The sequence below is a fragment of the Hippoglossus stenolepis genome, chromosome 2 (assembly GCF_022539355.2).
Source record: "Hippoglossus stenolepis isolate QCI-W04-F060 chromosome 2, HSTE1.2, whole genome shotgun sequence".
In the NCBI taxonomy this organism is placed as follows: Eukaryota; Metazoa; Chordata; class Actinopteri; order Pleuronectiformes; family Pleuronectidae; genus Hippoglossus; species Hippoglossus stenolepis.
Window position 1 is genome coordinate 16350236 of NC_061484.1, and position 26402 is coordinate 16376637.

Below are 26402 nucleotides of genomic sequence, written 5' to 3' on the forward strand. Positions count from 1 at the left end.
TAATAATAAAGACAACAGTCAATTACAGTTAGAAAACTTCGAGGTTTACCAATTCAGGAAGAACAATGTCACAACAGTTATTGTAGAAAAAGTAAATATAAACCAGTAAAAATGTGAATGTAACTGGTCACAAAGCGTGTATCTGCCCTCTTTGTGGTTTAAAAAGCACCGTGTGTCTTAAACCACAGGACAAACTCACGCGGACATAAAGACCGTTGACCTAAATTCTAAACATTCAGAATTCAGAAACTATTTTAATTCTGTTAACTTGCTGCTTGAACAAACAAAGGTGTTGTGCTCTCCATCCTCTGTCTGCTGCTGTGTGTATCCGTCCTTTCTATGGAACACGACTTGTGTTAAACACATCTCTTCATCCTGAGAAACAATACGACAGTAAGAATCATTACTTTACTATTGTGCTGTTGTTTAGAAAGATTTGTGACTTCAATAAATTCTGGATATGTACAATTATGAAGAAATTGCATAAAAGTGAAAAATAAAATGCTGACAAAAATATTAATACAAAAACTGATGTGGGTTACCTGCTTCTGTTTGGTTTGTCTTCTCTGAACCTGAGGCTCTTTATCTGCAAAAATGAATTATTAAGTAGCAGAGTCTTTTTATCAATTTTATTTTGGAAAAAGATCAATAAAAATAGATTTTCCAAATTGACTGGACAAGACGTTTAAAGAAAATATGAGAGAAAAAAACTTGAGGTACAAATTAAGAAAACAGCTGAGACATCACAGCAGGAAACCTACCTGATTTCTGACAGAAGTGGTAAACCAAAATAAAGGAGAGGAGAGAGGAGAGAATAGCGATGGCTGGCGTGAACACCACCAGCCTCCAGGACGCAAACCCACCGCTCGAGCTGCATCCACTGTGGTCACCCATGGAATCTGGAATCAAACACAAATTCATAAACACTTTTCTTTCTGCTTCATCTTTTTTTATCTTATCCTTTAAGAGTCATGGGGGACTGGAGCCAATCCCAGCTGACTGTGCGAAAAGCGGGAGGCCGACATCCAGAGACATTTACACCTACGGTCAATTTAGAATCACCAATTATTAACATTGACTGTGGGAGGAAGCCAGAGCACTCGGGGCTTGAGGACTTGAGCCCTGTGTCAATATTGGGGACTAAAAAATTCAGATACTATACATTGGCCAATATTTACATCAAAAAATTTGGCAATAATTCTCAAGGTGTCGTTCTCAAACCATTAAGACAAAGACATGTAATTGTAGCTTGATATTTTACAGTTTAACCATGAACTTAATCACAAACAATGATAAATACAAATTAAATACAAATGCAACCAAATGTTTACAACTTTAATTCAGAAAACAAGTAGAATTTTTTGGACATATCTTTTTTACAGTGTTTATTCTGTTTATTCCTTGCGCAAAGCTGTTTTCAGGCTTCTCATATTCATTAAAAGACTAAATGAAAAATGTTGCACTTTAAAAAACCCAAACCCTTCAAACTCAAGCAGTCTCTGATTTGTAGCTTTGTCTAATTTCATTAGAATTAATATGATAGAAAAGCTGCTTGCCTAATACATAGCAAAGTCAGACCACAATACATACTCAGCAGGATCCTTGTTGTCACATTGCCGTAACTTCGAAAATATTTGGGGACGATCCTTTCCGTATCCACCACCTTCATCTCCTCATTTCCACAGTAGTAAAGACCCTCATCAGAATCGGTGACGTTAACGATCAGCAGGTCAAAGGAGTTAGAAGTAAAGTTCTTCAAAAACTGGAAATCAACTAAATAATTAGGTTTTGCTTTAAGAACGAGAGTGGGCTGGTTCTCATGAGAACAGTTCCTGTACCACACGATGTAAACGCCAGTGGACAGTTTGCAGTCACAGTAGAGAGTGACGTTGTCTCCTCGTCTGACTGTCACCTCTGACAGCGATCCAGTAATTTCATGGCGACTGCAGGAAACAACTCCTGAATTATAAAAAGAAAAGGTAACAAAACACACAATACCAGTAAAAATGTCAAGGATGTAAAAAATATACATTTCACTTCACGGCAGAGAACGATATAGTTTCATTACAAACAATTACCTAAGAGAACGACGAGAACAATTTGGCGCCCGTCCATGTCTGGAGATGACCGGTGTTGAAAAACAGCCAAATGACGCAACGTGACATCGTACCGCAGATATATAACCTGTACAGACTTTTCCTTTAAAGGCAATGTCCGTGGTGATTGGCTCGTCGAATGGACATTTCTTTTATTGTGCGGTTTCTTTTTTTTCTTTCTTCTTTTTTTCTTGTCTAAGACGATCCCATAACTTAGTCACAAGCATTAAAGTCCAAACTTATAGTGATATTTGAATTTCCTTTGAAGTGAAATGTCTCAACTTTCAGAAAATAATATCATCGATCATACAAATCCTTGTGCCTTAGTGTGTACTTATCTCTTCGGTATCTGACTGAACATATCCCCTCCCTGTATACCTGTCTTCTTCCTGAGGAGGTGAAATCTCCAACACCAAAATTAACTGCTCATTCTATTTCAGTTACACACGAAAAAACCTAAGCACCGCTGACAGATCTGCAAAAATAAAGCATAGATACGAGGACGGATTTACTCTGACCCTGCAGCTCATGCACTGTTTTACTTTGGAGGAGAACAGGAGGTCACATGTTCACAGTGTTTTTTTAGTTTTTTTAACTTCTTTCGAGAAAAATTAAAGTCCAAAAAGAAACAGGAAGCTGCCGGATATCACACACACATTCACAACACATCACAGGAGCCCAACGCATCATTCACAGTGGACTCTGATGCAGAGCTTCTCTTCGTGATAGAGGTCTACAAGATTTGTGTGGTTTTCTGCTGTTGTTGACCTGAAAGTGAATCATTTCACATCCACTGAAAAAACCACAGGACAGGATTCTCACAGTGACAGAAACTATCAACCTCCCGCCTGTAAACTAAATCTAATGCATAGCCACTGTTTCAAGAAGTTGTATTCAAGACCTTAATAAGAACACAATGAATGAATTTTAAGACCTTTGTCAAGTACAACAGATATGAGGGAATATCAGGGTCCCAGAATTACTTCCACTTGCCCGTAATTGAAGATAAGGTGAAGTAGCAGCAGTAGAGAAGAGAATAACACCAAACACCACGTTGTCTCACAAACTACAGGCAGAGACAATAAGTATTCATAGTCTTTCCCACAGGCAAGCCGAGAGTAATTTGGACCCGTTCTGAGTTTTCAGTTCCTCTTGTTTGTAGTTTAATCGTCTTTTACAATACTTCACAAAATACACGACCAACATCAACAAAACTAAAGTCCACAAAGCTGGGAAATATCGTTGAGAAAGAACTACAACACTGAGACATTACAAACTATGCATGGTGCCGAAAACTAAAAAAAAAATTTTTAAAGCACGACGGAAGTAGCATTAAAAGAATGTTAACATATATAAGACCTACCTTAATGTGTTGAAGACCTAGTACGCAATATTTTAACATATTTAAGACATTGAATTCAGATTATTCCATTTTTTTTTACTTGACCGAGTGGAAACCCTGTAGCTAGTGAGAAGTGATACACTGCTTTATACATTATAATACAGCCTGAAGGCTTATGATCTGAATCATATATTATACATATCCACAGAGCTAGGTGACCTACAGGGGATCGACACGCCCAGGCCCTCGACCGGGCCTGTTCTCTGGTTTTGTTCACACATTTTGTGTCGTCAGCACAAATTCTTTTACCGAGGTAGTGAACGTCTGTTTTGTATATTTTTTGTATTTTTGTTTTAAACTGTTCGGATGAAAACAACAAACGGCACCACACCTCTGCTAAGGCCGAACAATCTGACTGTCTTGTTATGCTTGTCGAAATAAATAAGAGAAAAGGAAGTAGTTTCAACAGAAATCGTTTATTTGTCATAAAACAACCTGAAAACCAATGCAGTGTATCTGCTCCAGAGAAATAGACTCAGCACAGTATTATGTGGCTGAAAAAATGCAGAATGTGTCTGTTGTCGTGTTGCTTTGTGTCCTCGTGTCACTTCTGTTTCAACAGCGTCTTGTATAGTCAGATATATATACAGTATATGTGGTGTTTAATTTTTCATAGTTCACACGTGTGGGTGTTTATTCTGTGTGTTGTCACTTCCTGTCCATGGACATGCAGGTTAGGTTGAATGTGAATGTTGACTCTACATTACACTGCTGTTTGTCCACACCGATCAGAGATCACCACCACAGACAGAGGATGAGGCTGTGAGTTTACTGATTTGCTCCAATAGCCTGTAAAGCACACCACTAATAAAGCAGTCAAACTTTGTCTTATGTTGCATCACATCACACTTTACAACCTGCAGGTCTTGATGTCAGAATACGTGCTAAAGTCAGAACTCTGTGTTTTCTTCCTCTTTGGTCTCTGTGTGGTCTGTCGGATTTCCAGTGCAGCGTAACACACGTCTCCATCCTAAAGGGTTTGACATTTGTTAGAATCACGACCGTGTATTGATTTGATACTTTGATGTGTTACAATTCACTGTCAAAGTTTTTTTTTCTACTTTGAACGTCTCATGCATCCGCTCTGTGTTGCATGTGTGGAGCATACAGTGTGAAGCAATTACAATTAATACACTTTATGGTGGATGGCCATGAGTTGCTGCATGTGAAATACCTGATTTCCTCTCATGCGATCACTGGAACTAGATCCTTCCTCGTGGACCTCTGGTTCTTTAGCTGCAAATATTAATATTGTGTCAATTCTTACCAGATAACTGAGAAGACATTTTTTTTTTTTTACATGTGATTAAAATAATTTAACATAAAACAAAAATATTATAATATGGAATTAATCATCAGCAATGTGGAGAACTGAGAAGATGACAGCATGTACCTGTTCTCTTACAGAAGTGATAAACCAGACAAGACGACAGGAGAGAGGAGAGAACGGCGAAAGCTGGACACAGAGAGAAAAGCAGCATCCAGCACGGACCACAGCTTTGTGCAGTCTCACGTTGTTGAGACTCAACTGGTAAAACAAACACACACTTCTACTAATTAGCTCTCGGAGTCCCGGTTTTTCAGTATAATCTCGTAGCACTATCATCAAAAGTGATTTTTTCTTTTGGTGTGTTATATTTTTAGATGCACTTCCATACACACTCTGTATATATGTCATACGATCTGGGCGGCAGAAAACACTGTTTTTGGTGTATCAACCATTCATTTACCTTTTCACTTTTGGCTACCAATATAATAATAATAAACAAATCTTGATATCAATACAACCCTATTCAAAGTTTGTTACTATGTCAGTTTCCAAAAATATGTGGAGCGTTGTGTTCAAAACAGGAATCTATCATCAAATGCACAATGTCAAGACTCACATTCAAATGTAAGATGTCTCTGATTTGTCAGGAACTAACAACCAGGTGATACTAATGCAGCTATTTTTCCAGTTGATGTTGTATGTGCAGCGTATTTTCTTGTTATTTAGGGATTTCTATTGCAAAACACTCAAAGAGAACTCATACCAGGATACTTACATGTTAAAATCCTTCTTGTGACATTGCCATAACTTGTAGGTATATATTTATCCTTCTCTTTCCCATCCTTTGTGTTGACCTGTTCTGTTCCACAGTAGTAGAGACCCTCATCAGAGTCGCTGATGTTCATGATCAGCAGGTCAAAGGATTCAGAGGACTCATTCTTCACTAGGTGGAAACGAGGGAAGGGATGCAGATCGTCTTTGTATTCATGGCTTAGCGGTAATAGTTCAGATGGGTATCTTGTCTTCATAACAAGCGTTGGCTGGTTCACATGAGAACAGTTCCTGTACCACACTATATAAACTCCAGTGGAACTTTTGCAGTCACAATAGAGAGTGGCGTTGCCTCCGTGGCTCACTGTCAGATTCAACACTGATCCATTGATATGAGCTTGACTGCTGGCAACAGCCCCTAACAAGCAAACACAGGTAAAGAAACAAAATTGTAATTTTAATGTTACAGCGTTTTACTCTTCAATCGAACCTTCTTAAAGGAATGAGTGGTTAGGTTTTAAGGTTAAATTTAAAATTTAAAATACAGAAAATCATAATTACCAAGAAAAAGGATGATGAAGACATGCAACTGATCCATCTTTGATCACGATCAGTAAAAGAAAGACACTCTAGTCCAAAGATCTGAACTTGGGTTCATATCCTGTGCAGACTTTTCCGTTAAAGGAAGTGAAGGTGGTGATTGGCTCGTTGAAAGGTTTTTTCTGTTGCTGTTTTCTATTGGTGTGATGCTATGTGATGTTTTGGCCAATGATTGACAAGAATAATTTCCTGCAGGAAAGAGAAAAGAAAGAAACTTTTGGAAACTACCACACTTAACAAAGGTTTTGCAATTTACACTGTATACTACAATTTTACAATATGCAACATCCTGGGTAGAGATGTAAACATTAAAGGCACTTTGTGATACTTCTGCTCCAGTTGTAATTGGAGAGTTTTACATTGAAGTTATAGAACACCTATGTGTCACAGTACGTATAGATCTTTCCTTACAGGTAGATATTAGACTTTTATGCAACTCAACTGCAAATGACAAATGCATTTTGTTGGAATCTTAACTGCAACTGGATTATGTTATATGAATTGAGTGATACTTCTGCTGCAGTTGTAATTGGAGAGTTTTACATTGAATTTATAGAACACCTATGTGTTCTTGGTGCTTCACTGTGGTCATTGATAATGAGTGGAAAACTAAAGACACCTACATCACACTCAACCGCTGATGATGCACGCACTGTGCACACAGAGTGAGTGTGATTTGCTCGCTGAGAGATGCTTTTTGTTGGTTCGAGCACAGACAACAATGTCAGTGAAGTCACATTAAACCTGCAACTACTTTATTTTGAAAATGTACCCGTTACGTCTTAATTGTGACTCTGCTTTGTGTTTTTCTTTTCTTGTGTCTTCCATCTCACCACTAGCATGATTGTGTTGCCATACATGCTGCTTACTTGATATTCTTGATGCAGGTATGCCATTTTTCCTCTGATGCACCCTTTTGAGCCAACAACCGACTTTCTGATCACTTTGAGGATACTGGGACACTAGTTAATCAACACCATGCACATTTTGAAAAGAAGCATGCTAAATGTGTTTGTCTTTTATTCTTCTTTGCAAATCCTTTAGTGATATACACCAATTATATACAGTGAATTATTCTGGTTAACAACTGTTGTGCAATAATGCATTAAACGTGATACCATAAAATAGTGTGCCTTTCGGCATTCAATAAATTTGGTTATCAAAATAAAATAATTAATAATATTAATATTAAATAATTACTTTTAATTAGTTAAAAGTTATAAGACCACCACCCTTCAAGGGAAGGAAAGAATGTAATAATTTGTGATTAAGTCTCACATAAAACTACTAACTACAAATTTGGAACACTGATTAAATTAATAACTATAACCAAAATAACCATGTAGATAGTTAGCTAAATTGAAGGATATAGAGTTCTTGACAGTGTAGAGGTTGGCAAAATTATCTTATGCAACATCAATGAAAAAACATTTGTGAAAGAAAAACATTTATTATGAATATAATGTGCTGTGCTGTTCGAAGTTCCGTGAAGTCGTCTTGCTTGTTTTGTGGCTCCTGCCTTTGTGGTTCTGTTGTGCGGTGCAGCTCAGTTGCTGTTCGAAGTTCTCCGGCAGGACATCGCGTCGCTGCTTGAAGGTTGATAGAGCTTGGATTGCGAGGAGGTTTCCTTGGTGAGATGAGCTGGAAGCTGCACCTCTCCTCCATTGAGGGTTTCGTGGAAAGAGGAATTGGAAAGAGGCTGGACAGCCTTCTCCTCTCGAAGAGGTGCATGGAAAAAGAGAGAAGAGAGGGGAGACCTGGCCTTATATTGGCTTGGTGACCTCATGGGTCATGGGGACTGATGACCAATAGTAGTTGACACTTTGTGTCTCAGTCCCAGTTTTCCACCTCTGTGTGACGTTGAGGCACCGTGGGAGACTGAGTTCTGGAGGCTCTAGTTTTCTCCAGAACAAAGGACATGTGGCCTTAGGCTTTTGACTACACATGTAGGCCGAACTGTAGTTCACAAATACCAGGTCCCAACACAACATAACTGAAGAAGACTTAATGAGGAAGTAAGAATTACACTTCATTTGACTGTGATGGAAATTTGACCTGGTGAGACTTCTGAAATAAAGAGATTCGAGAGTAATAGTCTTTTAAGAGGATTTTATTCATACCAGGAAGGTCAGACAGTCATACAGGTGTGCGATGAGCCTTCTGCAGAGGGAATGAACAAGAAACAGTTGCAGGTATATGCTTTTTATGCAGATACAATGAAGAAATGTGTGTGTGTGTGTGTGAGAACTATGTTAGTTGTGTGTGTGCCTATGTAAACTATGTGTGCAAACTGAGTGAATAGTGAAATCCCGGAAGTAAGACACAAGAAGCACTGCTTTGAATGCCTCAGCGAGGTCTTCAGTGAGGGGGCAAGCATTCTGCAGATATGTGGCTCTGAGTTTCACACAGAGAAATAGTATGCACAAGCAGAGATAATACAAGCTTGGTATATTGGTAAAATTTTCCATTACATGACCAACACTGAACTGGTGCTGCATTTGTTTTATTATCTGAGCTGCCAACAGCACTGTTCAGGGTTTGTAGTGTAGAAATTAAAAGGTTGTCTTTTGAAGTTCTAATTTCCATCATGTCTGTCTATATATAATGCACACACATCTGGAGCCTGTACTCTGAAGAAGGCATTAGCCTGGTGATAATGAGGCTAATGATACCTCAATATGCCTAAAATACACACGTGGATGAGGAAACTTCTGCATGCACATTTATGATGAGTTGTACCACTTGTAGCATCCCCAGCTGAATGATGGTCTGACTCTCTTTTACTGATGGTTCACAATACTTTATTTCCATCTCCATACATGCTGTGATAAGTGTGAACACACATAGAAGGAAAACAAAACAAATATTACTTCCCTTATGTACTCATAAACGGCTTGTATAGTCCTTTAAAGTTGTGATATTATTAACCGACTGTCTTTTAGATTGTCCTTCATAAGGCTTGACTTTAACATGAATTTATACAAACATAAAATCCCTATGAACTTAATAGCTATTTATCTTAACAAAATAACAAACTCTTAATAGAGGGCTGCATATAAACATATTCAACTTAAATAAAATGATTTGTCACTTTATAAACCACATCATATTATCATAAACATAACGACAAATTATTAGTGTGAATGATACACAGTCTCAGTATGAGCATACTTTGCCCCACGTATTGTACAATTAAACACACACACAAAAGTGTCCTTACACTCAGAACAACTGCAAAGGTACGTTTAGAATTCAGTTTATAATAATGACAATAAGAAACGAAATATCCACAAACCTTGTGCCCTCATCAGCCAGGTGCTAAACAACTGAAGGTAATGTTTTTCATTCGACAACGAGTCACACCTGCTATTTTATCGATCATCTTTTGGTTTTCTGAACTACCTTTTCAAAATAAAAGTATACCATTTCTCCAACTGTCAACACCATTTCAAAATAAATGCATCAAATACCAATAGTGCATCTGTTTGGACAAAATTAACGCAGAATTCAGAAATATATATCTATATATCTGTAAAATACATTCTAATGAAAAACAAAATGTTTATTGGGTCATTTACACCACTTGATCCAAGAGGTCCCTCATACAGCAGGGCTCCCTTGTAGTTACTATTAGTGTGATACAGTATTTAATTCCAGGCTGGCAGTTCTTATTTTTAGATATACTGGATGTTGTATGTGCAATATTACATGTTGGATAATAGTTTTCCACTACATAATAGTGTATACTGTAACTATCAGCATTTTAATATGAGAGCACATTGTTAGTACAAGTCTAAGTCTATCCATCTATCTATCTGTCAGTTGGTCAAACAGTTAGATTCACTGTCACTAAAATACAGAAGCAGCTTTGTGTCTGTCCTCAGTTTTGGTCTAAATGTAAATACAGTAACAAATGCATTTAACTATCTGAAATCTTATCTAAATCTTAGAAGTGAGTGAGTATAGTGGCCCTTGCACACAAGCGCAAACAAGCATGCGTGCCTCGTCGCTATTTCACACCAGCAGCCTTTAATTTTCAGTCTAAGGCGTTGTTTAACCAACAAATGTACTTGTGCCCATCTGTAATGGTTTGGTCAGGTGCTTTGTTGATGCATTGTTAACTTGACACAGTGGAAACTGTACCAGCAAAAACCTGCAAGTCAGATAACTTCAAATTTGCTACATAACAAGAAAGAAACCTTTCTGTCTTTGGTAATATTTAGTTTTTATTCTTAAGCACACAAAGAGAATTCAATGGAAGACATTGTTTTCAGATATTATAATAAAGACAACAGTCAATTACAGTTAGAAAAGTTTGAGGTTAACTAATTCAGGAAAGAACAATGTCACAACAGTTATTATAGAAAAGTAAATATAAACCAGTAAATATGTGAATGTAACTGGTCACAAAGCGTGTATCTGCCCTGCTTTGTAGTTTTAAAAAGCAGTGTGTCTTAAACCACAGGACAAACTCACATGAACATAAAGACCGTTGACCTAAATTCCCAAGCATTCAGAATTCAAACTATTTAATTCTGTTAGCTTGCTTTCATACCAAGACAAAAACAAAGGTATGCCTTCTCCATCTGTCTGCTGCTGTAGCTGTATCCGTCCCTTTCTGGAACGACATGTTAAACACATCTCTTCATCCTGAGAAACAATACGACAGTAAGAATCATTACTTTACTATTTTGCTGTTGTTTAGAAAGATTTGTGACTTCAATAAATTCTGGATATATTACAGTGTGAAGAAATTGCATAAAATGAAAAAATAAAATACTGACAAAATATTGATACAAAAACTGATGTGGGTTACCTGCTTCTGTTTGAACTTTTGTCTTCTCTGAACTAGGGCTCTTTATCTGCAAAAATGAATTTAGTAAGTAGCAGGTCTTTTTATCAATTTTATTTGGGAAAAGATCACTAAAAATAATTTTTCCAAATCGACTGGACAAGATGTTTAAAGAAAATATGAGAGGAAATATGCTTGTGATGAGAAGAAAAAAACTTTTCTGCTGAGACATCAGAGCAGAAACTACTGATTTCTGACCAGAGGTAGTAGAAGCAAAATAAAAAGGAGGAGAGAGGAGAGAATAGTGGCTGCGTGAACACCACCAGCCTCAGGGGCTAGCAAACCCACCGCTCGAGCTGCATCCACTGTGGTCACCCATGGAATCTGGAATCAAACACAAATTCATAAACACTTTTCTTTCTGCTTCATCTTTTTTTATCTTATCCTTTAAGAGTCATGGGGGACTGGAGCCAATCCCAGCTGACTGTGCGAAAAGCGGGAGGCCGACATCCAGAGACAAACAACCATTAACAAATCTCTAATCTTATCAAAAGTGATTTTTTTTTTGGTGTGTTATATTTTTAGATGCACTTCCATACACACTCTGTATATATATGTCATACGATCTGGGCGGCAGAAAACACTGTTTTTGGTGTATCAACCATTCATTTACCTTTTCACTTTTGGCTACCAATATAATAATAATAAACAAATCTTGATATCAATACAACCCTATTCAAAGTTTGTTACTATGTCAGTTTCCAACAATATGTGGAACGTTGTGTTCAAAACAGGAATCTATCATCAAATGCACAATGTCAAGACTCACATTCAAAAGTAAGATGTCTCTGGTTGTGGGAACTAACAACAGGTGATACTAATGCAGCTATTTTCCAGTTGATGTTGTATGTGCCGTATTATTTTCTTGTTATTTAGGGATTTCTATTGCAAAACACTCAAAGAGAACTCATACCAGGATACTTACACGTTAAAATCATTCTTGTGACATTGCCATAACTTTTACGTATATAGTTATCCTTCTCTTTCCCATCCTTTGTGTTGACCTGTTCTGTTCCACAGTAGTAGAGACCCTCATCAGAGTCGCTGATGTTCGTGATCAGCAGGTCATAGGATTCAGAGGACTCATTCTTCACCAGGTGAAAACGAGGGAAGGGATGCAGATTGTCTTTGTATTTATGGTTTAGCGGTAATAGTTCAGCTTGGTATCTTGTCTTCATAACAAGCGTTGGCTGGTTCACATGAGAACAGTTCCTGTACCACACTATATAAACTCCACTGGAACTTTTGCAGTCACAATAGAGAGTGGCGTTGCCTCCGTGGCTCACTGTCAGATTCAACACTGATCCATTGATATGAGCTTGACTGCTGGCAACAGCCCCTAACAAGCAAACACAGGTAAAGACACAAAATTGTAATTTTAATGTTACAGCGTTTTACTCTACAATCGAACCTTCTTAAAGGAACGAGTGGTTAAGTTTTAAGGTTAAATTTCAAATTTAAAAGACAGAAAATCATAATTACCTACAAGAAGGATGATGAAGACATGCAACTGATCCATCTTTGATCCACGATCAAAGTAAAAGAAGAGACACTCTGGTCAAGATCTGAACTTGGTTCATATCCTGTGAACTTTTCCGTTAAAGGAAATGAAGGTGAGTGATTAGCTCGTTGAAGGTTTTTCTGTTGCTGTTTTTCTATTGGGGTGATGCTGTGATGTTTATTGTGGTCAGCAGAATAATTTCCTGCAGGAATGAGAAAAGAAAAGAAACTTTGGAAACTACCACATAACAGGTTTTGCAATTTACATATACTACAATTTTACAATATACAACATCCTGGTAGAGATGTAAACATTAAAGGCACTTTGTGATACTTCTGCTCCAGTTGTAATTGGAGAGTTTTACATTGAAGTTATAGAACACCTATGTGTCACAGTACGTATAGATCTTTCCTTACAGGTAGATATTAGACTTTTATGCAACTCAACTGCAAATGACAAATGCATTTTGTTGGAATCTTAACTGCAACTGGATTATGTTATATGAATTGAGTGCATGTTGTCACTTTGTGTGTTGGGCAATATGAAAATATGTTGATACTGAACATATAAATGTTCAAATTCTATTTATTTTCAGCCAAAAAACAGATGTAGACAGCAAACAGCATTACTGAATCTTTTTCTGATCTTGTTCAGGCACTCATGATCTTAGGCTGGTTTAATACAGAAAAAGTTCACAGTGATGTCACACGAATTGTGTTAAAAACTGGAACAAAAATCTTTCCCTTTTTAAAAAGTTTAATAATGTAGTAAAGTGGATATTATACTGCAAGATTAGTGTTTTGGGTGAAAAACAAATGGGTTCAACTAACATTTAATCATTTAACATGGTGCATGAAAGCTTACAGTAGGAGTTTTTTGCATGAGAATATGCTTAAGTTCCCAGCTTTGAATCTTATAGTTTACTCCTAAATTGTGGCTGTACAATAAAAATAGAGTCAAGTTCTCAATCATAGACTGTATGTTCATTTCAAAATTAAATTATTTAACATAACAATCATCAAGGAACAGATCAATTTTCCAACTGCCTTCTAAGAACCTAGTTGGATGTAAGACTGATCGATGCAAATATGGACTGGATAATAAAATTATTTTCAAAAGAGGACACGGTCAACCTTCTTAAAGGGATAGTTCACCAAGAAATGAAAATGCCCTCATTATCTACTCACCCCAATGCTGATGGAGGGGTGGGTGAAGTGTTTGAGTCCACAAAACACTTTAGGAGTTTCAGGGGTAAACAGTTTAGCTGATTAGTGACCTATCTCCAAGATGTAATAAAACAGAAAAAACACAACATGCCTCCATATGCTCGTGTGGTGTCATCCAAGTGTTTACAAAAGCCCCGACATTCATATGACCATTTCCGAAACGTGGTCATTAACATCGTGTTTTCAGCCTAAAAGTCCACCAGAAGTGGCTAAGCTAGCGGACAGTAGCATTTCCGACAGTCCCTGAATGCACCTCATTGGAAGATAGAGGACATTTAGGCTAAAAACACGTTTTGAGTCGAATTTGAATGTTGGGGCTTGCAGACACTTCGATGAAACCACAGGAGCAGTATGGAGGCATGTTGTGGTTTTTCTGTTGTTTAACCACGTCTGAAGAAGGACTCACCATTGACTTCAATAGTATTGGATTCTGCTCTAACAAAGTTTACCCCTGAGACTCCAGAAATATTTTGTGTGCTCTAACACTTCACTTCACAGGAAACAGGAAGCTGCTGGATATCACACACACATTCACAACACATCACAGGAGCCCAACGCATCATTCACAGTGGACTCTGATGCAGAGCTTCTCTTCGTGATAGAGGTCTACAAGATTTGTGTGGTTTTCTGCTGTTGTTGACCTGAAAGTGAATCATTTCACATCCAATGAAAAAACCACAGGACAGGATTCTCACAGTGACAGAAACTATCAACCTCCCGCCTGTAAACTAAATCTAATGCATAGCCACTGTTTCAAGAAGTTGTATTCAAGACCTTAAGAACACAATGAATGAATTTTGAGCCTTTGTCAAGTACAACAGATATGAGGGAATATCAGGGTCCCAAATTACTTCACGTGCGTAATTGAAGATAAGGTGAAGTAGCAGCAGTAGAGAGAATAACACCGACACCACGTTGTCTCTGGAAAGAGCTGTGAGCCCGAGACAATAAGTGTTCATAGTCTTTCCCACAGACAAACCGAGTAATTTGAACCCGTTCTGGAGTTTTCAGTTCCTCTTGTTTGAAGTTTAATCTTCTTTACCAATGCTTCCAAAATACACGACCAACATCAACAAAACTAAAGTCTACAAAGCTAGGAAATATCATTGAGAAAACTATAACACTGAGACATTACAAACTATGCATGGCGCTGAAAACTAAAAAAAAGAATTTTTTTAAAAACACGTGAGCATTAAAAGAATGTTAACATATATAAGACCTACCTTAATGTGTTGAAGACCTAGTATGCAATATTTTAACATATTTAAGACATTGAATTCAGATTATTCCTTTTTTTTTACTTGACCAGTGAAACCTGTAGCTAGTGAGAATGATACACTGCTTTATACATTATAATACAGCCTGAAACATGATCTGAATCATATATTATACATATCCACAGAGCTAGGTGACCTGCAAGGGATGCGACCGCTTGGGCCTGCGGCGGGCCTGTTCTCTGGTTTTGTTCACATTTTGTGTCGTCAGCACAAATTCTTTTACCGAGGTAGTGAACGTCTGTTTTGTATATTTTTGTATTTTGTTTTAAACTGTTAGGATGAAAGCAACAAGCGGCACCACACCTCTGCTGGGCCGAACAATCCTGACTGTGCTTATTATGCTTGTCAAAATAAATAAGAAAGGAAGTAGTTTCAACAGAAATCGTTTGTTGTCATAAAACAAACACAGAAAACCAATGCAGTATATCTGCTCCAGAGAAATAGACTCAACTACAGTATTATAACTGTGGCTGAAAAAATGCAAGTGTGTCTGTTGTCATGTTGCTTTGTGTCCTGCGATGTCACTTCTGTTTCACAGCGTCTTGTATAGTCAGATATATATACAGTATATGTAGTGTTTAATTTTTCATAGTTCACACGTGTGAGTGTTTATTCTGTGTGTTGTCACTTCCACTGTCCATGGACATGCAGGTTAGGTTGAATGTGAATGTTGACTTTACATTACACTGCTGTTTGTCCACACCGATCAGAGATCACCACCACAGACAGAGGATGAGGCTGTGAGTTTACTGATTTGTCAATGGCCTGTAAAGCCGCACCACTGCAACAAAGCAGTCAAACTTTGTCTTATGTTGCATCACATCACCTTTACAACCTGCAGGTCTTGATGTCCAGAATACGTGCTAAAATTACAGAGAACTCTGTGTTTTCTTCCTCATGGTCTCTGTGTGGTCTGCTTCGGATTTCCAGTGCAGCGTAACACCCGTCTCTCCATCTAAAGGGTTTGACATTTGTTAGAATCACGCGACCATTGTTGATTTGATACTTTGATGTGTTACAATTCACTGTCAAAAGTTTTCTCTACTTTGAACGTCTATTACATCCGCTCCATGTTGTGAACATACAGTGTGAAGCAATTTAATTAATACGCATTTATGGTGGATGGCCATGAGTTGCTGCATGTGAAATACCTGATTTCCTCTCATGCGATCACTGGAACTAGATCCTTCCTCGTGGACCTCTGGTTCTTTAGCTGCAAATATTAATATTGTGTCAATTCTTACCAGATAACTGAGAAGACATTTTTAAAATTTTTTACATGTGATTAAAATAATTTAACACTGAAAACAAAAATATTATAATATGGAATTAATCATGTGTGTGGAGAACTGAGAAGATGACAGCATGTACCTGTTCTCTTACAAGTGATAAACCAGACAAGACGACAGGAGAGAGGAAGAGAACAGCGAAAGCTGGACACAGAGAAAAGCAGCATCCAGCACGGACCACGGCTGTGCAGTCTCACGTTGTTGAGACTCCAGCTGTAGAAACAAACACACACTTCTACTAATTAGCGGCTCTCGGAGTCGGTTTTCAGTATAATCTAAGTAGCACTATCATCAAAGTGATTTTTTCTTTTGGTGTGTTATATTTTAGATGCACTTCCCATACACTCTGTATATATGTCATACGATCTGGGCGGCAGAAAACACTGTTTTGGTGTATCAACCATTCATTTACGCACACTTTTGGCTGTGTAATATAATAAACAAATCTTGATATCAATACAACCCTATTCAAAGTTTATTCACTATATCAGTTTCAAAATATGTGAGCGTTGTGTTCAAACAGGAATCTATCATCAAATGCACAATGTCAAGACTCACATTCAAATGTAAGATGTCTCTGATTTGTCGGAACTAACAACCAGGTGATACTAATGCAGCTATTTTCAGTTGATGTTGTATGTGCAAGCGCTATTTTCTTTTCTTGTTATTTAGGATTTCTATTGCAAAACACTCAAAGAGAACTCATACCAGGATACTTACATGTTAAATCCTTCTTGTGACATTGCCATAACTTGTAGGTATATATTTATCCTTCTCTTTCCCATCCTTTGTGTTCTGTTCTGTTACAGTAGTAGAGACCCTCATCAGAGTCGCTGATGTTCATGATCAGCAGGTCAAAGGATTCAGAGGACTCATTTTTCACTAGGTGGAAACGAGGGAAGGGATGCAGATCGTCTTTGTATTTATGGCTTAGCGGTAATAGTTCAGATGGGTATCTTGTCTTCATAACAAGCGTTGGCTGGTTCACATGAGAACAGTTCCTGTACCACACTATATATACTCCAGTGGAACCTTTGCAGTCACAATAGAGAGTGGCGTTGCCTCCGTGGCTCACTGTCAGATTCAACACTGATCCATTGATATGAGCTTGACTGCTGGCAACAGCCCCTAACAAGCAAACACAGGTAAAGACACAAAATTGTAATGTTAATGTTACAGCGTTTTACTCTTCAATCGAACCTTCTTAAAGGAATGAGTGGTTAGGTTTTAAGGTTAAATTTAAAATTTAAAATGCAATCATAATTACCAAGAAAAGGATGATGAAGAACATGCAACTGATCCATCTTTGATCACGATCAGTAAAAGAAAGACACTCTAGTCCAAAGATCTGAACTTGGGTTCATATCCTGTGCAGACTTTTCCGTTAAAGGAAGTGAAGGTGGTGATTGGCTCGTTGAAAGGTTTTTTCTGTTGCTGTTTTCTATTGGTGTGATGCTATGTGATGTTTTGGCCAATGATTGACAAGAATAATTTCCTGCAGGAAAGAGAAAAGAAAGAAACTTTTGGAAACTACCACACTTAACAAAGGTTTTGCAATTTACACTGTATACTACAATTTTACAATATGCAACATCCTGGGTAGAATGTAAACATTAAAGGCACTGTGATACTTCTGCTCAGTTGTAATTGGAGAGTTTACATTGAAGTTATAGAACACCTATGTGTCACAGGTAAGCCCATAGAATCTTTCCTTACAGGTAGATATTAGACTTTTATGCAACTCAACTGCAAACCCAACCAAATGCATTTTGTTGGAATCTTAACTGCAACTGGATTATGTTATATGAATTGAAATTGCATGTTGTCACTTTGTGTGTTGGAGCAGCTGTAAATATGTTGATACTGAACATATAAATGTTCAAATTCTATTTATTTTCAGCCAAAAAACAGATGTAGACAGCAAACAGCATTACTGAATCTTTTTCTGATCTTGTTCAGGCACTCATGATCTTAGGCTGGTTTAATACAGAAAAAGTTCACAGTGATGTCACACGAATTGTGTTAAAAACTGGAACAAAAATCTTTCCCTTTTTAAAAAGTTTAATAATGCAGTAAAGTGGATATTGTACTGCAAGATTAGTGTTTTGGGTGAAAAACAAATAGGTTAAACTAACATTTAATCATTTAATATGGTGCATGAAAGCTTACAGTAGGAGTTTTGCATAGTCAGAATATGCTTAAGGTCCCCAGCTTTGAATCTTATAGTTTACTCCTAAATTGTGGCTGTACAATAAAAATAGAGTCAAGCTCGTCAAGAATTCAGAATTATTTAACAAAACTTCATCCAAGGAACAGATCAATATTCCAACTGCCTTCTAAGAACCTAGTTGGCTGTAAGACTAATTTCTGATCGATGCAAATATGGACTGGATAATAAAATTCTTTTCAAAACAGGACACGGTCAACCTTCTTAAAGGGATAGTTCACCAAGAAATGAAAATGCACTCATTATCTACTCACCCCAATGCTGATGGAGGGGTGGGTGAAGTGTTTGAGTCCACAAAACACTTTTGGAATTTCAGGGGTAAACAGTTTAGCTGATTAGTGACCTATCTTCAGATGTAATAAAACAACAGAAAAAACACAACATGCCTCCATACTGCTCATGTGGTGTCAGACACTTGGATGACACCACAGGAGCAGTATGGAGGCATGTTGTGGTTTTTCTGTTGTTTAACTACGTCTGAAGAAGGACTCACCATTGACTTCAATAGTATTGGATTCTGCTCTAGCAAAGTTTACCCCTGAGACTCCAGAAGTATTTTGTGTGCTCAAACACTTCACCCATCCCTCCATAGGCATAGTGGTCAGTAGATTATGAGTGCATTTTTATTTTTGGATGATCTGTCCCTTTAAGGGGCTGTTTGTCATTGTGGGTTTCCTGTGGCCCTGATCACATGGGCTACACATTGTGGTTGTGGTGAAGTTCAACGTCAATGTGTGTTGTTTTAAGTTCTTGAAGTAGCCAAAGTCATCAATAAGAGCCACCAAACTACATCCTGATATCACTGATGCAAAAAGAGAAACTCTTTCTTCTGTTGAGACACTGGTTACACTGCTAGCTTCACAAACTTCTAAATACTGAATACTAAATGTATTTATTCAAACATTCATAAAATACAATAATATCAACTAACGAACCAATCTTGGATAAGATGATGGACGATGGATGGATGGATGGATGGATGGATGGATGGATGGATGGATGGATGGACGATGGATGGATGGATGGATGGATGGATGGATGGATGGATGGATGGATGGATGGATGGATGGATGGATGGATGGATGGATGGATTTTCCCAAAAGGCATATCAACTGTGTAGATTCTTGGTCACTGAAGTAATGGCATACTGAGGCATTTCCTTTGACTTTGTGCTTCTACAAATCCCCATTGACCAAGAGGAGTAAGAAACTGTACAGGACTATTTGATCAAATTGACTTACTTACTAAATTTACTTTGCTGAAAAAGTAAAATGTAATCTCCGGTTTTAGAGTCAGTGCCTTTAATCTTGTAATCTGGTGTATGACAGATTTCAACAGGGTTTCTTTGCATAGTCAGAATATATTTCAGGTCATTCCTCAGCTTTGGAACTTTCAATTTAGTCTCTCTAAACTGTGGCTGTGAAGAGAGTCAATCATAAGGTCAGCAGACTAACACACTGATTCATCAACAGCTTTCTCAGAACTACATTGGCTTGCAAAGAGAAAACAGGGATAATTGAGCTGACCAATGTAAAGGTGGCTGCGATAAGTTATGCAGTGTTTGTTTGTAAACGTTATTCTGTTGTTTGTAGTTTAATGTGGTTTTGTGTTTGTGTTGTGAGTTTGTATTTGACCTTTGCATATTTATTCAGACAGGAAGATAAATACTATGGGCATTTATAAGACTTACAGCACTTATGTGTTTTGTTTAGTTTGACTGAAATTTTCAAAATAAAAGTAGTTGCAGGTTTAATGTGACTTCACTGACATTGTTGTCTGTGCTCGAACCAACAAAAAGCATCTCTCAGCGAGCAAATCACACTCACTCTGTGTGCACAGTGCCTGCGTCATCTGCGGTTGAGTGTGATGTAGGTGTCTTTAGTTTTCCACTCATTATCAATGACCACAGTGAAGCACCAAGATCTTAAGCAGGTCACTGACATGGAGTTTCAACTGGTTTAAGTGCACAGCTCTGCAGGGGCTGTTTGTCTCTGTGGGTTTCCTGTGAGCCTGATCTCACACACTTGATCATGCATCCGTGCTTATAGCTATTATAAGAAAAAAGATACAAAATAGAAATAAGAACAACGTGTACACCGTGAAGACTGAGATTATATAATTTCTAGTTTGTGAATATTTGATAAAAGAGTTACCTGGCCAAACTGTCATCAAAATAATTACAGCTGTTGTCATAAAGTAGGTTCAGTGTTGTGCTTGGTGAATCGTTTCATGTCAAAGATAAAATCTTGACCTCAGTCTCAGCTGAAATGCCCCAAGAATATATCTACAACAATAGTTTGGTGCATCTTTACCTCAGTATCCAGGGGCCTTTAAAGTGAGTTATCCAGCTATCATCGGGTTTATCTCAGGTTTTACTGGCCCAACTTTCACACTCTTAGATCACCATGGCAACATGAGCTGCAGCGCTAAGCTGCTGTGAAGCAAGTTCACCTCAGAGGACCAGATCAAAAAGATGTTGACCACTGACCAATCAGGTCACTGGGAAACTTAGTTATTACTTCTAAAGGATCCTGAACTTATACAATAACTATTTGGCTGTTGTAGGTTTCCATGTGTCATTGTGTTTTTTTAATTGATTCTGAAAAATATATAGACAGTTACATATATAACAACATAATGACTATGGTTGTTTATGAGAACCCTTGGATTCAACCTATAGAGGCACACCAGTAGCAGGCTTACCCGTTTAAACCTCCGTCTGGGATGGGGGGGGGGTCTCCAATGAGCCCATATGCACCTGCAACATGAAAAGTGTGTGTTGGGCATTGAAGAGACATATTTGCTAATCCAACAACATATGTGAAGTTCTTTAAGTGCTCAAAGGAAGCTACTTTTTGACATTATGGGCAAAGTCCACCTGCTGAAGATCATGTGATACAACACACTGCAGTGAGATTGTTTTGTCGAATGAAACAACAGCATTCAGATTTCCACAATGAATTAGAAAAGAAGCATGCTAAATGTGTTTGTCTTTTATTCTTCTTTGCAAATCCTTTAGTGATATACACCGATTATATACAGTGAATTATTCTGGTTAACAACTGTTGTGCAATAATGCATTAAACGTGACACCATAAAATATTGTGCCTTTCGGCATTCAATAAATTTGGTTATCAAAATAAAATAATTAATAATATTAATATTAAATAATAACTTTAATTGATTAAAGGTACCTCGGGGCACCACCCTTCAAAGGAAGGAAAAAGATAGCCAATTTATTGATTAAGTCTCATAAAAGTACTAACTACAAATTTGGAACACTGATTAAATTAATAACTATAACCAAAATAACCATATAGATAGTTAGCTAAGTTGAAGGATATAGAGTTCTTGACAGTGTAGAGGTTGGCAAAATTATCTTATGCAACATCAATGAAAAAACATTTGTGAAAGAAAAACATTTATTATGAATATAATGTGCTGTGCTGTTCGAAGTTCTGTGAAGTCGTCTTGCTTTTTTTTGTGGCTCCTGCGTTTGTGGTTCTGTTGTGCGGTGCAGCTCAGTTGCTGTTCGAAGTTCTCCGGCAGGACATCGCGTCGCTGCTTGAAGGTTGATAGAGCTTGGATTGCGAGCAGTTTTCCTTGGTGAGATGAGCTGGAAGCTGCACCTCTCCTCCATTGAGGGTTTCGTGGAAAGAGGAATTGGAAAGAGGCTGGACAGCCTTCTCCTCTCGAAGAGGTGCATGGAAAAAGAGAGAAGAGAGGGGAGACCTGGCCTTATATTGGCTTGGTGACCTCATAGGTCATGGGGCCCAGAGTGACCAATAGTGGTTGACACTTGTGTCTCCGGTCGGTTTTCACACCTCTGTGTGACGTTGAGGCACCGTGGGAGACTGAGTTCTGGAGGCTCTAGTTTTCTCCAGAACAAAGGACATGCGGCCTTAGGCTTTTGACTACACATGTAGGCCGAACTGTAGTTCACAAATACCAGGTCCCAACACAACATAACTGAAGAAGACTTAATGAGGAAGTAAGAATTACACTTCATTTGACTGTGATGGAAATTTGACCTGGTGAGACTTCTGAAATAAAGAGATTCGAGAGTAATAGTCTTTTAAGAGGATTTTATTCCTTGCAAGGAAGGTCAGACAGTCATACAGTGTGCGATGAGCCTTCTGCAGAGGGAATGAACAAGAAACAGTTGCAGGTATATGCTTTTTATGCAGATACAATGAAGAAATGTGTGTGTGTGTGTGTGAGAACTATGTTAGTTGTGTGTGTGCCTATGTAAACTATGTGTGCAAACTGAGTGAATAGTGAAATCCCAGGAGATAAGACACAAACACCTGCTGATGGCCTCCTCGAGGTCTTGGTGGGGAAGACAAGCATTCTGCAGATATGTGGCTCTGAGTTTCACACAGAGAAATAGTATGCACAAGCAGAGATAATACAAGCTTGGTATATTGGTAAAATTTTCCATTACATGACCAACACTGAACTGGTGCTGCATTTGTTTTATTATCTGAGCTGCCAATAGCACTGTTCAGGGTTTGTAGTGTAGAAATTAAAAGGTTGTCTTTTGAAGTTCTAATTTCCATCATGTCTGTCTATATATAATGCACACACATCTGGAGCCTGTACTCTGAAGAAGGCATTAGCCTGGTGATAATGAGGCTAATGATACCTCAATATGCCTAAAATACACACGTGGATGAGGAAACTTCTGCATGCACATTTATGATGAGTTGTACCACTTGTAGCATCCCCAGCTGAATGATGGTCTGACTCTCTTTTACTGATGGTTCACAATACTTTATTTCCATCTCCATACATGCTGTGATAAGTGTGAACACACATAGAAGGAAAACAAAACAAATATTACTTCCCTGTGTACTCATAAACATGTATAGTCCTTCAGGTTAACGATATTATTAACCGACTGTCTTGCCAGATTGTCCTTCATGAAACTGACTTTAACATGAATTTATACAAACACTAAAATCCTATGAACTTAATAGCTATTTATCTTTAACAAAATAACAAACTCTTAATAGAGGGCTGCATATAAACAAATTCAACTTAAATAAAATGATTTGTCACTTTATAAACCACATCATATTATCATAAACATAACGACAAATTATTAGTGTGAATGATACACAGTCTCAGTATGAGCATACTTTGCCCCACGTATTGTACAATTAAACACACACACAAAAGTGTCCTTACACTTAGAACAACTGCAAAGGTACGTTTAGAATTCAGTTTATAATAATGACAATAAGAAACGAAATATCCACAAACCTTGTGCCCTCATCAGCCAGGTGCTAAACAACTGAAGGTAATGTTTCATTCGACAACTAGTCCCACTACCTGCTATTTTGCTCAGTCATCTTTTGGTTTTCTGAACTACCTTTTCAAAATAAAAGAAGTATACCATTTCTCAACTGTCTCAACACCATTTCAAAATAAATGCATCAAATACCAATAGTGCATCTGTTTGGACAAAATTAACAGAATTCAAGAAATATATATCTATATATCTGTAAAATACATTCTAATGAAAACAAAATGTTTGTTGGGTCATTTACCATGATCAAGAGGTCCCTCATACATGGGAGCTCCTTGTAGTACTATTAGTGTGATACAGTATTTAATTCAGGCTGGCAGTTCTTATTTTTAGATATACTGGATGTTGTATGTGCAATATTACATGTTGGACAATAGTTTTTCCACTACATAATAGTGTATACTGTAACTATAACGATTTTAATATGAGCACATTGTTAGTACAAGTCACAAGTCTATCCATCACTCTATCTGTCAGTTGGTCAAACAGTTAGATTCACTGTCACTAAAATACAAAAGCAGCTTTGTGTCTGTCCACAGTTTTTAATTCTAAATGTAAATACAGTAACAAATGGTACAACTTATCTGAAATCTTATCTAAATCTTAGAAGTGAGTGGTATGGTAAGCCCTTTTGCACTGGCCATAAATCAAGCATGATGTGTGAAATGGCTATTTTCACACCAGCGTAGCTTAAATTTTTCCAGTCTAAAGAGGCGTTGTTTAACCAACAAATGTACTTGTGCCCATCTATGTGGTTTGGTCAGGTGCTTTGTTGGTGGGATTTGATAACTTGACACAGTGAAACTGTTACCAACAAAAACCTGCAAGTCAGATAACTTCAAATTTGCTACATAACAAGAAAAACATTTTACTGTCTTTGGTAATATGTTGTTTTTATTTCATAAAGCACACAAAAAGAGAATTCAGCGGAAGACATTGTTTTCGAATGTTATAATAAAACAACAGTCAATTACAGTTAGAAAAGTTTGAGTTAACTAATTCAGGAAAGAACAATGTCACAACTAACAGTTATGATAGAAAAAGTAAATATAAACCAGTAAATATGTGAATGTAATTGGTCACAAAGCATTAGTATCTAACCTCTTTGTGGTTTAAAAGCACTATTTGTGTAAGCCACAGGACAAACTCAACGCGAACATAGAAGACCGTTGACCCTAAAATTCTAAACATTCAGAATTCCAGAAACTATTTTAATTCTGTTAACTTGCTGCTTCAGACAAACAAAGGTGTTGTGCTCTCCATCCTCTGTCTGCTGCTGTATTATCCGTCCTTTCTATGGAACCGACTTGTGTTAAACACATCTCTTCATCCTGAGAAACAATACGACAGTTAAGAATCATTACTACTATTTTGCTGTTGTTTAGAAGATTTGTGACTTCAATAAATTCTGGATATGTACAATTATGAAGAAATTGCATAAAAGTGAAAAATAAAATGCTGACAAAAATATTAATACAAAAACTGATGTGGGTTACCTGCTTCTGTTTGGTTTGTCTTCTCTGAACCTGAGGCTCTTTATCTGCAAAAATGAATTATTAAGTAGCAGAGTCTTTTTATCAATTTTATTTTGGAAAAAGATCAATAAAAATAGATTTTCCAAATCGACTGGACAAGATGTTTAAAGAAAATATGAGAGGAAATATGTGATGAGAAGAGAAAAAAACTTTTCTGCTGAGACATCACAGCAGGAAACCTACCTGATTTCTGACAGAAGTGGTAAACCAAAATAAAGGAGAGGAGAGAGGAGAGAATAGCGATGGCTGGCGTGAACACCACCAGCCTCCAGGACGCAAACCCACCGCTCGAGCTGCATCCACTGTGGTCACCCATGGAATCTGGAATCAAACACAAATTCATAAACACTTTTCTTTCTGCTTCATCTTTTTTTATCTTATCCTTTAAGAGTCATGGGGGACTGGAGCCAATCCCAGCTGACTGTGCGAAAAGCGGGAGGCCGACATCCAGAGACAAACAACCATTAACAAATCTCTAATCTTATCAAAAGTGATTTTTTTTTTGGTGTGTTATATTTTTAGATGCACTTCCATACACACTCTGTATATATATGTCATACGATCTGGGCGGCAGAAAACACTGTTTTTGGTGTATCAACCATTCATTTACCTTTTCACTTTTGGCTACCAATATAATAATAATAAACAAATCTTGATATCAATACAACTATTCCAAAGTTTTGTTACTATGTCGGTTCCAGCAATATGTGAACGTTATTGTTCAAAACAAGGAATCTATCATCAAATGCACAATGTCCAAGACTCACACATTCAAAAGTAAGATGTCTCTGATTTGTCAGGAACTAACAACCAGGTGATACTAATGCAGCTATTTTTCGGGTTGATGTTGTATGTGCAGCGTATTTTTCTTGTTATTTAGAGTTTCTATTGCAAGGAAACACTCAAAGAGAACTCATACCAGGATACTTACACGTTAAATCATTCTTGTGACATTGCCATAGCACTAAGTATATAGTTATCCTTCTCTTTCCCATCCTTTGTGTTGACCTGTTCTATTCCTGATAGTAGAGACCCTCATCAGAGT

The 26402-nt window shown here is 37.5% G+C and overlaps 1 protein-coding gene and 1 long non-coding RNA gene across 6 annotated transcripts; both read right to left on the bottom strand.

Moving 5' to 3' along the window:
* Nucleotides 1-178: 178 nt before the first annotated feature.
* LOC118117935 lies at nucleotides 179-12519 on the bottom strand. 5 transcript variants are annotated; one of them, XM_047343898.1, is made up of 5 exons: nucleotides 12474-12519; nucleotides 11917-12330; nucleotides 762-899; nucleotides 543-586; nucleotides 179-375 (listed from the first exon to the last, which is right to left on the bottom strand). In XM_047343898.1, exons 1-5 carry the CDS (start codon nucleotides 12508-12510, stop codon nucleotides 250-252), a joined length of 759 nt encoding a protein of 252 aa, XP_047199854.1. In that variant the 5' UTR covers nucleotides 12511-12519; the 3' UTR covers nucleotides 179-249. The 5 variants fall into 5 exon arrangements, with proteins under 5 accessions (XP_047199854.1, XP_035026523.2, XP_047199848.1 ...); XM_035170632.2 differs by lacking the exons at nucleotides 11917-12330; nucleotides 12474-12519 and adding exons at nucleotides 5544-5957; nucleotides 6101-6235 and having other exon boundaries at nucleotides 183-375; XM_047343892.1 differs by lacking the exons at nucleotides 179-375; nucleotides 543-586; nucleotides 762-899 and adding exons at nucleotides 3896-4468; nucleotides 4673-4734; nucleotides 4892-5026.
* Nucleotides 12520-25125: 12606 nt separating this feature from the next.
* Nucleotides 25126-25981, bottom strand: LOC124855058. Its single transcript, XR_007034982.1, has 3 exons — nucleotides 25541-25981; nucleotides 25319-25362; nucleotides 25126-25153 (listed from the first exon to the last, which is right to left on the bottom strand). It is a non-coding gene; the product is annotated as an uncharacterized LOC124855058 (long non-coding RNA).
* Nucleotides 25982-26402: the final 421 nt, after the last annotated feature.